General features: G+C 44.7%; 1 protein-coding gene across 2 annotated transcripts in view; it reads right to left on the reverse strand.

Annotated features, from left to right (window-relative positions):
• Positions 1-16,977, reverse strand: part of LOC139908569 (semaphorin-3F) — a 287,062-nt gene that overhangs the window by 246,597 nt on the left and 23,488 nt on the right. For both annotated transcript variants that reach the window (XR_013504866.1, XM_071895320.2), the window contains exons 3-10: positions 11,127-11,287; positions 10,980-11,042; positions 8,578-8,697; positions 6,962-7,051; positions 5,645-5,738; positions 4,193-4,312; positions 3,002-3,141; positions 1,876-1,990 (exon numbers count right to left, since the gene is read on the reverse strand). Coding sequence is in view for 1 of the 2 variants with exons in the window: in XM_071895320.2 (XP_071751421.1) it covers positions 1,876-1,990; positions 3,002-3,141; positions 4,193-4,312; positions 5,645-5,738; positions 6,962-7,051; positions 8,578-8,697; positions 10,980-11,042; positions 11,127-11,287 (903 nt within the window). In the remaining variant the exon portion in view is untranslated. The remainder of the gene's footprint in view (positions 1-1,875; positions 1,991-3,001; positions 3,142-4,192; positions 4,313-5,644; positions 5,739-6,961; positions 7,052-8,577; positions 8,698-10,979; positions 11,043-11,126; positions 11,288-16,977) is intronic.

Genomic DNA, 16,977 nt, shown 5'->3' on the forward strand with positions numbered 1-16,977 from the left:
TTCTGAAGGAAAACAAAACAAAGGTGCAAACCATAAACAGGGTGACTGCAGGTTTGTGTAAGTTAAATTTAAATTTTGTTTATGTTTAAGTTTTAAGCTTAACTTCACTTTTTTAATGCCAGTTTAAATAAAGTTTAAGACCAATTTCATCCCCTCTTATGCCTAAACAGCAAAAATCAAAATGAAGTTTCTCACTAGAGAAGCACTACAAAGAGAAACAGCAACATTTTTAAGACTTCTGAAACAAACGCACACTTCACCATGTACTGGTGACTGGCTTTTCATTGTGATGTGGTTTTACAAGGTGCAGCGTGCAGCTAGTGTTCCCTGCAAGGCAAGGCTCTCTAACAACACTTGCAAACAGTCTCAGTCTTACTGTCATTTTCTTCCTCAGTTGGAAACCCCAAATGCTGCCACACAGGAGCTCTAGTGTTCAAACAATGCAAAAGATGAAAGACCATTCTGAAAGTCATTTCTTTGATATTAGATGATTTCTTGATTATGCATATCATCAAAATTTTTCTATCAGGACATTTTGTGTCACAAATTTGTATTACATTAGTTTTACAGTTATTACAGTAGTAACAGTTATTTTGTTCTGAAACCAGCATTGCCTGAAAACCAGTGATTGCCTGACTCATCTAAATTAAAACCATCTAATACATATAAATATGTAGTGGCAAGGATTGTTGCTAATACTAGCACTCATTATAATTTCAAGGATAGTACAAATCCCCCCTTAAGCCCACCAACATTTCTGTGAGATGTCAGTCATGTGAGTGATGGACAGGATGATCCATAGGGGGCAGGACTTTATCCTGAGACACCCTTTAATACCCAGCTGCTCATTACACAGGCTCAGCAGACCCATACACACTCCCTCACCTCTCTCTCTCTCTCTCTCTCTCTCTGTATCTCTCTCTCTCTCCGTCTCTCTCAAAAACACATTCTTAATGCTTCTCTATCTCTTGCTCTCTCACACAAATACAAACAACTCTCTGCAGATCATGTGGACGATGCTCTAAAGCAGAGTGATCACAGTCTTGCCTTGAGGATGGTTATATACGGGAACCATGTTGATGTTCAAAGGAGAGGAGACGATAAGCTTAATGGAAGTGTATGAGTCAGTGATACCTTAATCTGTGCTGCAACCTCCCTGGGATTCTTCTAGGTATTGCTGTGCACCAGCAGAGAAGTGCTAAAAGCCGGATGTGCATCCAGTACAGTACAGTCTGCTGTTGAGGCCCACACACTGCAGCAAAATCTGAGTAGACGTGGTTTAATATTGTAGGCCTTAAAACCTTAACATCATGGTGAAAGTATGCAAAGCAAATGCAGCGCAAAGTGTGAACTGCATAGTGGAAAAAGTGGTTGATATTGAATCTGTCAACAATAAGTCCATCTGCAGACCCTTGTTTTGCATTATCGTGGTTACAGGGTCACACGAGGATTCTGACTTTCCATCTGCCAGTTTTTCTGTCGTGTCAGGGCTTTGTTCATTACGCACCTCACACTAACTCTCAGCGTATGCAGTGTTTGTCACCAGAACAGAGGAAAACGAGCCTTAAAAAGAGCATACTACATATTTTAAGATAGCTGCTTCCCATTTGTCTTCGTGAGGAAAAGACATGACATTTTCCTGATGCAGTGAGTGTGTTATAGTTGAAAACACATGAAAACTTTTGGATTGCAAAACACTGAGTAGAGTGTGAATGGACACAGGTGGTGCACACAGGACACAAGTAGTGAATGGATGGGGATATAACTTGTGCATTTTGACAGGAGATGGCAGCAAGCACCATGTTTGGATGCTCCAAAAGGGGCAAGAATGGAGGGAAAAAAGCCGGAGGAGGAACATAATTATTCTCAACTCACTTAGTTCATCAAAGTGTGTCTCTATGCCATCCGCTCCAGGCACTGAGCAGATGAGGCGGGCCTTCAGAAAGGTGCTCCACTTGTTGACCAGACAGCAGTGTCCACCATCGTCGTTCTGTGGGGCAGAGACACACAGTGGGCAGCGTCACACTCCTGCAAAACCACCTCAAGTGGACCGCCCCGCCCCAGTGTCTGACCAACAGCTGTTAGGCTGTTAGTTTGAGACCAAACTAACGGCCTGCACTGGCTTAGTGGGTCAGTATGAATAAAGATCATCTCTGTGTGTCAGCCCATCTGCTGGGGACGTCAGCCAACTTCTACTACTGAGGTGGAGAATGAAGCCTTGGGAAAAAGATTAATGGGCTGGAACTCAACACACTTTATGATTTGCAGAGCTGGAAAAAAAAAGAGTTTTGTATCTGTCTGTATTTACTGTAACATTAAATGCAGAAGAATTCTATTTTTACAGTTTCTTGCGGTCTTTGGTGAAAAGGGCAACACATTTTATTATCCTTCAGGCACAGACAGAAATGTTTTCCTTTCATTGTGTTTTGTTTTGTATATTTTGTGCAAATTACATGCTTAAGGGATGTGTTCTAGCAGGCTGGAGACACAGGAGGGTTTTGAGAGACAGGCCTTCTGTCTCTGAGGTGACGGAGTGTAGCGATGGGTTGAAGGGTTGGACACTGTCACTCTCTGACCCTCTTCAATGAATGAAAGCGCTCCAGGCGACTGCACAACTAGGACTTATATCGCTGTATAAACACAGCGCTGAGTTTGTATGGATGTTTGTGTATGTATACAGATGGGGACTAAGGTAAACTTCAACTCAAACACTTCATTGGGAGGAACAAAAATATCCCGTCCCGCAACAGAATGTTTTCCTAACATGGCTGCTGAGGCAAACGGCAAAGATTTTGTTTAGTGATGGGTGAATGGTGTGCCTTACAGCTGTAATTACTGATGCTCAGTAAGAAGTTATGGGGAACTTCCTCTTTGGGGCACTAAGAGAGTAAGAAACAGAGGACTGAGTATAACTAACCATGCTGGAGGCATATAAACCTATCAACTCTGATTATAAACATGCAGTTTCTTCAAAGATTTGCTGATGGGTGTGATAACTCACCAGGCAGATCCTCCCTATTCTGGACTGGGCCATGGGACTCTGGCCCATCTCTGAAGCCTTCTCCCGGAAGAAGAAGTAGAGCTTGTCATCGTTCTTCTCAGCACTGTCTGGGATGAGGTGTGCATGGATGAATGTGGGATCTGTAAAAAAGAGAGCGGATAGAGACAGAGAGAGAGAGAGAGAGAGAGAGATCAAAGAGAGCGAGGCAGAGAGAGAGAGAGAGAGGCAAAGAGACAGATCTTTGTTACTATTACCAACACTGCAGTGCATGTTGCTCAACACACAGACATCATTTAAACTCTGACAGAGAGACTGAATGAAGGAGAGATTCAATAAAAATGAAAACAGATGATTGGTCAAATGCTGCTATAGCACAGACAGTGGTAGCCTGAAGCCCAGCACAGCATGCCACCCTGTTCAAACTCCACCTCGTTATTTCTCCCCAGTGACAGGGCTTGATATGACCTCACAGTCTGCTCCCACTGGCTGACTTACTGGGTCACTGCTGGACACGCAACACAGGGTGCTCCTCCCCGCTGTGACAGACCAAGATCCCAAATGGGGGCAAGCCAAAACATGGAGGAGGGGGTTACCAGGAACGGTTCAATGGGGGAGGGGGAATATCCCATGCAGCGGGGAGGGGGAATATCCCGGTGATTCCACATGGCTGATTAGCAGGACTCAGGTGTCCTGATCCGCTGTACCCCCACCAGGGGACTGTTGTCAGGGCAACAGGGTCGAAAGAGAAATGTGGGAGCCAGACACACTAGGGGAGGCTGCGATCGATTTGGCTACATCCACAAAAAAAGCACCCACCTAGCATTTATAGTGCTGTGACAATCATGGGTCATTAGAGAGTGGAGGCTACTCTGAATCATTATCGACATCATTCTCTCTACCACTGACCTTGCTGCCAGGCTCTGGAGGCATGCGTTCAAGAACTACTGCAATTGGTACTTTGAGCCAAATTGGCTCATGTGGAACAGGGTGGAAAGAGCAACAAGTTCATGACAGACTTTATGGTTCCTAGAAGACTTTCCTAAGAGACTCAGTGAGTTGGGCTACATGTGGATGTTATGTGAGACATTACAGCAGTGTACTTCAAGAGCTGAGGAATCAATTGAAACAGTCAGGAGGATAAGTCAAAGGAATACAGCTGGTTGCACAACAAGCAGCGAGTTGAAACATTACCGTTTAACCATCTGGAGTTGTACTGATCAGTCCTCATGGCTGTCTGCTTCCCCAGCGTGCGGAAGATAGCAGAGTCTGTCCCCATGAAATCGATGTAGACTCCTGCGTACAGCTCTCCGTCTGTCAGTCACCGAGAGGGAACGAAGGGTGTTACAGAGGTGAAATCATGACAGATGCAAAAATTCAGGCTAAACAAGTAAACATGCTGTGCCTTCTGACTGATGCAGGCACGTTTGGTCCAATCGATAACAAGTTTCATCAAAATTGGACCGGTGGTGTAGCAGATATGGCCTTTCAGAGTTTGAAATTTCAACCTTTAATTATAGTTATAGTATCAGGCCAATCAGTGAAATTTTTGAAATGCCAAAACACAGTGACAAAATACATCATCCCTCCAAGTTTTGTCAAGAACGCACCAGTGGTGTCTGATATATCACTTTGACTTAAAAAAAGGGCTTGGCCTTTTATTATAGCGCCCTCATTAGGCCAATCAGTGTAATTGCAAGTTCAAGACAAAATCCGACCAGTAGTGTGTGAGATATCGCCTGAGATATCACATTTGATGGATGGACGGATGAGCAGACACTGTCTGACCCATAGTGTCAGTTGAACCAGGTGTGTCTAATGGCTATACTGTGATACATGATGGGGAGATAAAGTGAGAAATAGCCAGTGAAATAAGTGCAAAAAAAATAAGGCTACCAAACGGGGAATTCCAACTTGTGTTGTGTTGGTGTGGTTTGTCTCTGGCTGCCCTGCCAGCTACAGTATGTAATCACACTGCAGCTGATTTCCTTGGTGTTTGCTTCTTAGTTTTGCTCAGGTCAGCTGGAAGCGAGCTGACATGGCATAGCACAATAGAGGGTCTCTCTCTCTCTCTCTCTCTCTCTCTCTCTCTCTCTCTCTCTCTCTCTCACACACACACACACGCACACACACACACACATACCTACACAGGGCAAGAGGTCACTGGTCAACAGCCAAGTCTGACCACCTGCAAGCTGCTGACAACACTAGACCACCTACTGACATGAGAGTGCACATAACTTGACATTCTGACCAAATCACTGAACACATCAATGAACTTTATATATGGTGATGTAATCTCCAGTGCACAATAACAGCATAGTATGACAACTGAGCATGAAATCATTGCTTATGGAAATACTATATTTGTATTATCTTGGGGTAGCTACTGTAACAGCCGAATTAGATTTCCCTCAAGTAAACACTTTAAAATACTGTTTCCTTTTAAATGAAACTTTGAAATCAATATGGTGGAGTTAATGGCTTAACTTAAGTGTGGTAACAAACAATCCTGTGGGGAGAGTACACAAATTGAGCTGACTGGAAACCAAGGAAATACTGCAAACCGTCTTTGTTTTCCACAGAGAGCCATTTCAAGCTGCCCGTACACACTGTATAAAGGAGAAAAAAATAGCAGGTACTTACTGATCAAAGCTGAGACGCTGTTGAGTTTGGGGTCATAAGGACATTTGCCTTTCCCAGAATCCACTTTGCCAGGCTCCAGACGGAAAATGTATTCCTGAAACAGCGAAAGGATTAAGAAGAACACCATTAATAACTGTATTGCTTCCATTTTCTATTTGGTAACAAGATTTATTATGTATTAGAAATATTTTTTGGGGGGTGAGGTGTGGGATAGGATCTTCTTTGAATGAAGCAAATACAAGGCACATTCAGTGTACTTTTATGTTATATGCTGTTTTAATTGCTTGGATGGCAGCAGTAGCATCAAACTGATAATTTAATCAGCTGGGAGACAAAGTAACGGTGATGGGGTGTGAGCTGCAGCCCTATTGTGCTGAACAGAGACACTCACGGCGCTATTAGATCTGGTGAGGGGAACAAAAAGCATACAAAGCCAATTATCGGTGAGATGGAGAGCAATCCAAAACTCATCCACCATGCTTCTGATGTTAGTGGCTTGGATGAGAATTCATCATTCCACAGTGCATGAGGACATCTTGAACATCTGTGTCAACACTGGGTGTGTATGTACATGGAGTTTTGTCCAGTACTTCAAAGCAGGCTGATGTTTTCTGACAGGTAAGAAATATACAGGGGAATCCAGAGTAATGTAAAAGCGTATAACTTGCTCTTGGAAAGCTTTTCAGAAACCCAAAAATATAACTTCTGATGTTCAGAAATGTTTCCTTTGATTAGGTGCCCTTTATAGCAACCTATAAATCGATCTCAAAGCAATAATAACAGTTTGAGTCAACAACTATGCGTATTTGTCTGAAAGCTTTTCTATCATATTCTTAAAAATGAAAAAAAAAACAACAAAAGAAAATACAGTTTGAGAGAAATCTGTATGGTTGCTATCTGGTGCTAGACAATTGGAGCTGCGTCCGTCAACCCCTGTGTCCATGGCATCAGTCCTAGCAGGCACCCTCCCAAAAAGCTCCACTGACATAAGAGTAATACATTTACAAAGCAGCAAGCTGTTTTCAGTGTGAATGGAGGGAACCATTTATTCTACATTTGCAAGAAACACATTCATAGTCAATATTTTGACAGTACAATTTGTAGAGATTGAGAGGTTCAGCATGTGGTCGTATTGCCCCAAAATATTATTTGAACACAACATCCTATTGATCTCTGTGCAAGTGGCAACACGGGTCAAAATCCCAACAACTGTTCCCCTCTGAACAGACATGCGACCCCCAGTCCATTCTGACATGAGCATTATAGTACTCCAGGTGGGCACCAAACTTAAGTCTTTCCAAACTCCCTACGGCCCACCTTTGCCTCCATAGGCCCTGTTGTGGTGCTGTAGTCTGCCGCCCGACTTGTTCTCCCTCCAGATTGGGGCGCCTGTAGGTAGAGGGAGCCCTAAAACAGAGACATGGCACAGTGGGCCATCTGATTACCGAGAGGATTCCGTTAATGAACACTCGACAGCCCAGAATGAACCGAAACGCCCCCGATGATGATCATAAAACAAAGAGAACGGAAAAATAGGAAAGCCCAAAAGGAACAAGGACCAGAAACAGTTAGACTCGATGAAGACAAACAATGACTAAAACATAGAGAGTGTTTCTATCAAATAAAAGCAGATTGAAAAGACCCCAGTGGTTGACACACATCGGTTAGTAACTATATCCATCTGTGTATGGATTAGACTCAGTGTCACACTACCAAAGCTGCAAATTGCATGCATAAATCATGCCATGCCAGAACAAAGAACAGAGAAACAATTGAAGAGGTTCATTCCAAAATGAGACAACCAACATTTGAAATAGTGTGCCACACCCTGTGACATCTAATAACATGAGTGATAATACAAATTAAAACAAATTATGTCATTTTTGGAGATAGTTGATAACCTAAATCTTTGGTTGACAAAATGGTATCATTTTTATCGTCTGGAGTCGTTTTTTCCCCAAAATAGATATACAGCGTTTTGGTATAAAACTTGTCAATTAGGCAAAAAACTGTGGAAAAGGAGCTCGGAAACAGCATCAACAAAAGAGTGAAGAAGTGAGGTAGTTAAAGGAAAAACTTGAGAGTTGACTGAGGACTCAACACGCGTGAAGCCCTCTGTATAACAAGTGGAGGAATTTCCGAACAAATGGTTTCTGTTTACATCTACTCTTACCAAGGAAAATCTTTACAGTGTGAAGTAACAGCTTTTGGGGCCTTAGGGGAGAAGCTGAATGACAAGAGGCGGACTGGCCTTTACATTGAAATCCGAACCCTCCATTCGAACAGTGAGACTAAACACGCAGGGGAGCGAACGTAAGTGCGGACTAGGGGAGGCAGCTGCTGCAGCTCCACATGGCTGCCGTGCTGAAGAGAGGGAGCGAGAGAGAGAGGGAGCGAGGGAGGGAGGGAGGGAGGGATGGTGGGAGGGGTGAGCTACAAGGCTGGTGATGGATGAGAGGCTCCATCAGTAATGATGGCCTTTCAGAGGCTCTCAGACAGACAGAGAGACGGGCCACAGGCTCTGCTGCGTAAACAGGTGAGGGAGGACAGGGAGGAGGGAAGACAGGGGCATTGGCTTTAGATATACTGTCAACATGCTATTCCCAGTGGTAAGAGAAGATTGGCGTTCCAACTATCTCTCCGCGGTAGCAGTTAGCTACCTCACCGACAGCAATTTTGTGATAATAATGGAGATTGAGAGAGGCACCGACTATGAGCTTTTTCTTTGAGCCCTCCAGACCGTGAAAGAGCGCAAATCGATGAAAACTAAGAACCAGAAAATGATGGAAGAAAAGCGGAGCCCGAGAGACTGAAGAGCAAAGCACAAAATGAGAGTCTCTGACCCCCAGATTGATTGGCAGATCTGATTTTTAAAGAAGCGGAGAGTAAAGGTCAAAGTGTCTCCACGGATGCCCGGCTGTGTCTTTGGTTACCTGTGACCTGCGTCCTCGGTCCACGTAGGTGCAGATGGGGTTGTATGCCCCCGTTCCACACACATACAGGTGGGTCCGGTTCCACGGCTCAATCAGACGGATGAAGTTTCCACATTCCCCCTGAGGGAGAGCAGAAAACAACTCGACAGGATTAGAGAATCATCCCTTTAGGTTTCTCAAATGAAAAAAAGCTATTCTGCTCATGAAAATGCAATGAAAAAACAATTTAAAAAAGAGTTACGTAATACATAATGCCCCACTGGTGGTTAATATCCCCCCCTGCTAGGCTTAAAACCATCACATCTATCATTTCCACTGGTGGCTTGTGTGTTTGGCAGCCTGTTCCCTGGCTCTATGCTGCTGGCCTGGCCAAGGCTTCAGATCAGACCGCACTGTTAGAAGAAAATGTTTCCAAACACCATGATTGTGTTGCAGAAACCCAGAAAAGCAGTGCATCTGAGCTGTGAAGTAATGTTTGCAAGGGGATTGAGGGTAAACCCAATTCCATGTACTGTCACACTTAACAACTAAAAAACATTTTGGTCAGACCAAACAAGATTGTTGAATGTAAATTCTGGTTTCTGAGCTCTGAAATAGAGTTATCAAAATCCACTATAGGGTTTTTTGGTCCACCAAGAAGAAGATGTCTAATAGCTAAAATAAGATGTGATTGTAGTCCTCAAACTTCTATTTTCTTTTATCCAAACAATAATGTGGGTTATTTTGATTTGGAATTATTTAAGTGGCAAGAATTCACAAGAACATGATTTGGCTAGAAAGGTGCCAACATAACACTTTTCTTTTAGGAGCGCAGGCATGGAGGTGCTGGTGGTCTGCAGCTTTCTAATCTCTATCTGTCTGGCCAGCTGTCTGAATACCCTGCCCTCCTGGTCTCAATCTACCAGGACAAAACTGTAACTACAGAAATGTACAGGTTGATAATATCGCTGATCAGATTTGTCCAGCATGGAACATGGCTGCTTGCGACAGCTGGCAAAAAAAGAAAAAAGGATGTACCAAGCACAAAAGAGATTGTGTTCAGGATGGGGGATGAGCCATTTTGGCAAATCTTAGCAACATGACAGATGCACATTGCAGTGATTTCAGTGTGTGTGTGTGTGTGTGTTTGTGTGTTTACGCATGTGTGCATGCGCGTATTATTCAGTGCACAGTTGTGCTCCCCCACTGAGAGCACAGTGGGGATGATTGCCTTTGACCTCCTGCCTGAACCGACATCCCCTCTGAATTGCTTTTGAATTGTCATCATCTGTCATTCCCTAAAGAGGGACCAGGATTGCCAAGATGTCTCCCCCCGTAGCCAATTTTATTTCTTATTTTAGTGATGAAATTCCAACCCCACCTCTGACACACATACACACACACACAAACACACACACACACACTGATGATACATGCACATGCACATATACAGACGGCAATACAATGTAGCCAGAGGCGGTGCGAGGCGCGGGTCACCAAGCACGCATAAATGAACATTCCAGTTGGATAAACAGCAGCCTGCTCTCTCACTACCAGCAGGGGAGAGCAGGGTTATTAGCCACAGCCCCCCTCATCACTCCCTCGGAGCTCACCGTCCCTGCCCACATTCACCCCGAGCATGGGGGGAGAGGTGTGTGTGTGTGTATGTGGGTGTGTGGGGGGTAGGGGGGGTCAACATGTGTGAACAAATCAAAAGAGAAGGATCTGCTTTTGATATGAATTTCAATGATGAATTTCAATCCTATCCTTGCGGGGGGGGGGGGGGGGGGGGGACGATGGTGGCGGTGACTTTAGCTTCCAGAGGTTAATTCACTTTGTCTGATTGTCTGACCAACCCAAGGTTAAAAGAATTATTCTATGTGAAGATGAGATTTTTATTTATATAAATGGTTTAAAGATTGAACAATTTTGGCTATGTAGGTCACGGCATGGAATATGTCTTCAATATTGAATGAACACGATTGAATGTTGCACTTTCCAAGTTCCTGCTAGAGCTTAATTGGTGGCAGCTGTATGCAATCAGCAATCAAGGATGCAGAGACAGTAAATAAGGGCTTCACAGCCAGTCACACATTGGAAGGAGCTTTAAAGGCCTCCTCCACTGACCTCATCACCGCATTCAAATTTTAAACGTCTCTCAAAAACACACACTGAAAACACACTGTCATAAAATGACACACGATTATCTCCAACAATTATGACTGCAGACAAAATGAAGTTCAGGTGTGCAGCAGGTCAAAAAGGACAGGAGTTCACAGTTGTGCCTTTTTCAATCGGCAGGAGTCTGTTGTTACTCCGACTTTGCCTTGTAAACTGATGAACTGCTTGCAAGGCTTGTTTGAAAATGTTTAAATTGATGTGAGGTCACTTTACAATTTATATTGTGTTCTTTAAATACTTACATTGGTGTCCTTCCCTGACAAGACACATTCAGTCTTCCTCTGGGGGACTACAGGCCAGTGGATCTGATGGGGAGACCAACAAGCCAGTTAGATTGAGACTCGTGTTCAGCACGTCCAGGATCAATGGTTGCACAGGACATTTCTTACTATGAGCGGCTCCTTGTTGATGTCGTGCAGATCCAGAGACAGGATATAGTCCTTGCTGCCCACATACATGCGGTCGTGGTCCTCGTCCATGCGAAGGATCCGGTAGTCGGTCGAATTGAGCAGAAAGGAGAAGTGGTGAGCAGTGCCAGTGGACCTCAACTCTATAGAGAGGGAAAGGAGAGGAAAATAAATGATTTTTCTCGAAGCCATGCCCATAATAGTATGAAACAAAAAAACCCAAACACAAACGTAAACCACAGAGATTTGTGTAGGCAGCTCACTTTTGGCACAGAGATGCCCCTTTGTTTGCCAAAGCTCTTCTTTCATTCTTCTCATTACCACTCATTTCTGGTGGTAATGTTCCTCCATTTACTCTTACAACCAGAACAATCTGAACACACACGAACACACATACACACACAGATATATATGCTGATGGTGTTCCAAACCTAGTCCTCAAACTCTCCTAACTGAATTCACAGGAGCTGTTGTTTAGATTCAAGTTTGTTTTCTAAGGCGTCTCCACTATGCCCTGCTATCATAGGATTATGGACTGGCAAAACCTGATTATGACTAGGTTTGATACAAATGTACTGTATTTCCCAAAGCATGGACACACAGCATATCCCACAGGAGTCAGAATTGAATGGTTACAGGCAAGCAATAGATCACTCACTGCTGTATAAATGGCCATTAATATTGGCCCATGCTGCTTTCCCCCATTGGATCCATCTGTGCTGGATCACTACTGGTGGCCCTACAACATTTTAACTGGTGTCACATTACATGTCTTCCATTACAAGGGGCCAGATAGCAGATAATGTGCAGGATCTGGCAGCGTGACCCCGTATCTCCTCCTCCTCTTTTCACTTCACTTTATCTGGCAAGCTGTGATGGAGGCGACGGGCTTTACCATGATGCTGTGTGTGGCATTACATATTTTCCCGTGAATCCTTTTCAATGCACATTACATTTCCTCGGAGATGATGCAGACCATTTCCTGGGTTAGTCTCACATCACATCACATCAGATCATACAGCCAACCACACTGCCACATCTCTACTCCTGTATGGCCTCCATTTCACTGGAAAAACTATTTGGAAATAAAACTGGTCTCCAATGGCTCACATATGCTGCTGCTAATGGCAGAACACTGGTGTGTGTGTGTGTGTGTGTGTGTGTGTGTGTAAAGGGGTGTGAGGGCAGATAAGTGGGGATCTGGTGTACAGAAAACACCGTTGTCCCCGTCCTCCCATTACCTCCCGAGCTGTTAGAGAATCTGATTTCTCTCTCTCTCTCTCTCCCTCTCTCTCTCTCTCTCTCTCTCTCTCTCTCTCTCTCTCTCTCTCTCTATCTCTCTATCTCTCTACACGCTTGGGAAAGTTGAGCCTGCACTTGCACTGCTCCAGTCGTGGAGTTCACCACGGTAGCTGACCTGGTCATGTTCCACTCCAATGGGACTGGACAAATGCCCCTGCTGTCTTTCTCTTCAACATCGCCACTACACCCCCTGCTTCCCTGCCCCTCATGGTACGGTCCACTGCGTCTACGGAGAGAAAGTCTGAAACTCACTCCCGATGATAAAGAGTCCCTACGACAGCTTTCTTTGACCGTGGGGAAGCAGAACGTCTGTTAACTCAGATGGAATAAGAGAGAGAATAGCGTTCTCCACTGTGGAGGTGCTGCACAGGACGTGGTGTGATACCAACATGAATCCTCTACCAGACGGCTTCTCGGCTGCTAGCGTGCCGAGCTCGTTCAGGAGCTGTGAAACGCTGTTGTCACGGTGAAGCATCGTGGCGTGCGGTTGGGTACATAAGGTGGTTGAATACAACGCGGCTGTCACTCGTACACGTCTCATAAGGCGCCTCCAAACATACGTGTTTGAGTACATGTTTCCACACACAAAGACGGGGAGATTCATAGCACATGCACCAGTTAAGTAAGTGGAGCGAGGACACAGGTGCGGCTGTTGCAGCCCGATGATGAGTCATATCCACACTGGATACCCGATCCCAACCGTCCACACATAGACACAGAGGAACATCCTTGCCCTAAATGGTATATCTACATAGCAATGGAAAAGACACCCCCCTCCCTTTCTCTCTCTCTCTCTCTCCCTCTCTCCCTCTCTCTCTCCATTACCATCCTGGCGAGTCTGCCCTCCTTGTGTTGTTGTCAGTTCGGGCCACCGGCAGGATTTCAGGGCCACCCCTCACCCAGACGCCATGCCCACTAGCTGTTTTGGCAGGGCCAGCGGTGGAGGGATACTGGAGACGGCAGCTTCAGGGACACCGGACGTCACCAGCTGACATCCCACATTCATCACCTCTGCACTCAGATTCGCACTCACGGTCATTTGAACGGGAGCCTGCTGGCGGTGACTGGCTGGCACAAGTCAGACAGGGCTTAGGTCACTATTAAGTTCAAGGTCAGAGAACAGACAGACAGGCAGACACATGTACTGCACTAAATTACAGACAAACATTCATCAAAACACATTACCAGTCACCAGCAACCAGCTTCAAGTATCTGACAGCCTCTCATCTTTCTCCCTCTCCTCCACTGACTTTAACTCAGTCTACCGATCACACACGATCATTTGACCAGTATCTATCGTTTTGGGAGCAGACTTCATCAAATCCTGAACAAAATGACCTCACTGAAGCCAAAGACATAATGACCACCAGGCCAAAACCAATAGCACTGGGGGGGTCCTCAACTCTTTGTCAAGACTGAATGCTAACATAAGCATATGAGATAATTTGAACGACACCCTTACAGATAGTGAGGAAATCTATTATAATATTGAGATATGGTAATAGCTTCAGAGCCTGCCAAAAAACGAATTTGGCAGCTAACAAAGTATACAACTGAAATATGTGCTATCAGCTTATAAATGATGTGAAAATAAATGGGGCAAAACATTTTCAAAATAGAATAATTACTGCCCCTGTTCACACTGGATATTGCTTCTATTCTGTGGTTTGTTTTGCAAGCTGGATAACCTATGTCATGTAATTGTGTTTTGGAAAGCTCCATGCATGCAACAACCATCTTAAGATGTACATTGTTCCTTCCTCACTTTCTTTTCCAAAGAAAACTGCCATGGAGAGTCAAAGACCATTAACCGGTATTGGAAAACATCGGCTATGTTTGACGTAAAGTGATACAGAAAGGAAGAAAAAAAAAAAAGTCTTGGCATGGAGGTCTGCTGTGCATATTGCTGGTAACTAATCGTACTGTAATGGTAAACACGGCTATGTCTCTAGTTTCAAAAGGGATGAAAAAGAAGCATTAAGGCTTCCAAATTAACAGCAGACCAAGTACCCTGCATGAAACCTGACTGGAGTTAGGGAAAAGTAGATGGGTGGTGTGTGTGGGTGGTGTGTGGGGGATGGTGTGATGGGGCTGCACATGCTCGCTAATCCTCATCATGATACCCTGTCTTGTATCCAATCCTGTATCTAAACTAGATGACGTTGCAGTGCAGGAGATCGACTGGTATGGGACATAATGGGGGGACCAAAAGGATTGAGCACAAGCATCAGCCAGGACTAGATGTCTGACTACCTGAAGCTTACACCTCAGTATCAGAGCAGGATTTCTTAACCAACACCTACAGCACAAGGGATTCATTTTAAAGCACATTTCTTAAAACCCATAGGCTATATTTTCCGCTCAGGAAAAATGCAATCTCTATACAAGTGGTATACTGTATATTATCCTAGTTCATCTTGCCATTTTGATCTGTGCAAATTAGGTGCAAATCTTGCAATCAGGAGAAATATTGCTTTCTTTGCGACATGAGGCATGCTAAAACACATTTCCTTTGAAATAATGCCTTTGGCATGTTGAGATAGGGACTAAGGTATGATAACAGTCCGTCTCATATCATAGATACTCTATTCTCAGCACAATTCATTTTCTCAATAGGGTTCCTGTCTGTTGCAGCTCAACTTAATAGTCCATGCCTCTGAAGCCAAGGAAAATGCTAGAAACAAGACATAGCCTTGGCATCGTGTTAAACAGTATTATTTAGAACCAACTGGTAATAGTAAATCTAGCAATGATAGGTCACAAGTGTCCATGAGGGTCGTAGGATCTGGTGTATATCACTGAGGTTCCCAGCAAGGCCTTTGTAATCACTACCAGACCCACAGGAAGACAGCTAAATTCCCTTTCTCCTTTTCTTTCTTGTGTGTCTGTGTGTGTGTGTGTGTGCGTGCGCGCGTGTGTATGTGTGCGAGCGTGTGCATTTATATTTCAAAGCTGAGAAAACTATAGCAATTGACATAAAATCTTGATGACCTTGGTGAAGATCTTTTAGTTAGATAAAGGCCATTATCTACTCCTACTGCAATCCCAGAATGTGAATGACATCTGCTGGTAAACTGAGCCTGCAGTCTGTCCACCTGTTGATGTGATCCTTCTGCACTCCGGACACTCTCTGCTCTGTTGGGCAGCCAAGCTATGTGGCCTGCTGGCCAGGCTTGTAGCTGGGTGCAGCGGTGCCTGGGTCACCCACAAAGGGACAAGAGTGACCCCTGTTTTGTACCTGTGAGGAGAGGGAGAAAGAGGCAGCTCCCAGACACCGCCACCACTTCTTTTCAAGCCACTATCAGACTAGGAAATCTCTCCTTCCTTCCCCTGCCCCCTGTCTGCCTGCCCGCCAGTGTGTGTGTGTGTTTGTTTCGGGGGGAAAGGGAAGGGGGGTTTGAGGGTGCAGGCAGCAGAAAATCCCACATACCTGCCCAGGCATCCCCGGCATGTTGTCTGAATTCCCCGTTCTACTCCTGTTCACATTCTCATAAAGGAGAGGTGTGGCCTCATCTTGCTACAGCTTGTCTCCAGCCATGCATGCGTGAATGTGTGCATGCACGGATTTCTATAGCAAGTGGATGCAAGTGAAGGACGTGCATGGCCCATATAGCTACATGTATTCATACGATTCAGGGTTATTTTGTACTTTAAATGGATGCATAGAAGCAAACATTGAAAGTGTGTGGTACCAAACGCAAGTGCTGATTGAATATGTTAGGCCGGTGTATCTTGTAACTGGTAGTGCACAGGACAGGGAGGACATCAGGGACATCAGAGGGGCTGAGCGGGAGGTGGGAGGCCTTATCAGTCAAACCTGTCGCAGCTTTGTGTTTGCCTCCCTTCAACACCTCATAATCAGCCTCTCACCACCCACTGGGACCAGGACTATTGACTCAGAACACATGTCACTGGAGCTGATTGCTGCTTACCTGTGCCTGTCAAGGAGAAATAATTGGCACCAGATTATGTCTTATCTCTGAGCTTCCGGATGCTGTCACTCAATGCTCTTCACGCTTCTTTGCCACTGACACACACTCTGTGCGCGCTTGTGCGTGTGTGTGTATGTGTGTGTAGATAGAAATTGTGCCACCGTTGAGCCCTCTGATCCTCACATCAAATCAGGGACACCTGTCTCCCACTGCACAAATCAAGAGGAGAGAAACATTGATTTGAGCAGTGAGTTCACTTCCTGAGTGGAAACAAGAGATTATAACAAATCTATTTCTGCTGTTTCGGATGACAGGAAAGGTTAATTAAAGCATCAGGGAGTAGAGGAGGATCCCTCGTTCAACTGACAGGGAAGGTCATTTAGTTTCCTCTATTTCTCTCTCTGGCCTGCACACCTAACCTTCATACACTTCATGTTATACATGTAGTGATGAGAACAGGAGATGGGGGGATTAAGAGTAGAGAGGAGGAGTAGACTATCTATCCTATTGGCTTTCCAAATTTAATACACAGGAATAACCAATACTGAATTATGATTCTTCCAGAAAAGATGTATGTATGTATGTATGTATATATTTGT

This window comes from Centroberyx gerrardi, chromosome 5 (assembly GCF_048128805.1).
Source record: "Centroberyx gerrardi isolate f3 chromosome 5, fCenGer3.hap1.cur.20231027, whole genome shotgun sequence".
NCBI lineage: Eukaryota > Metazoa > Chordata > Actinopteri > Beryciformes > Berycidae > Centroberyx > Centroberyx gerrardi.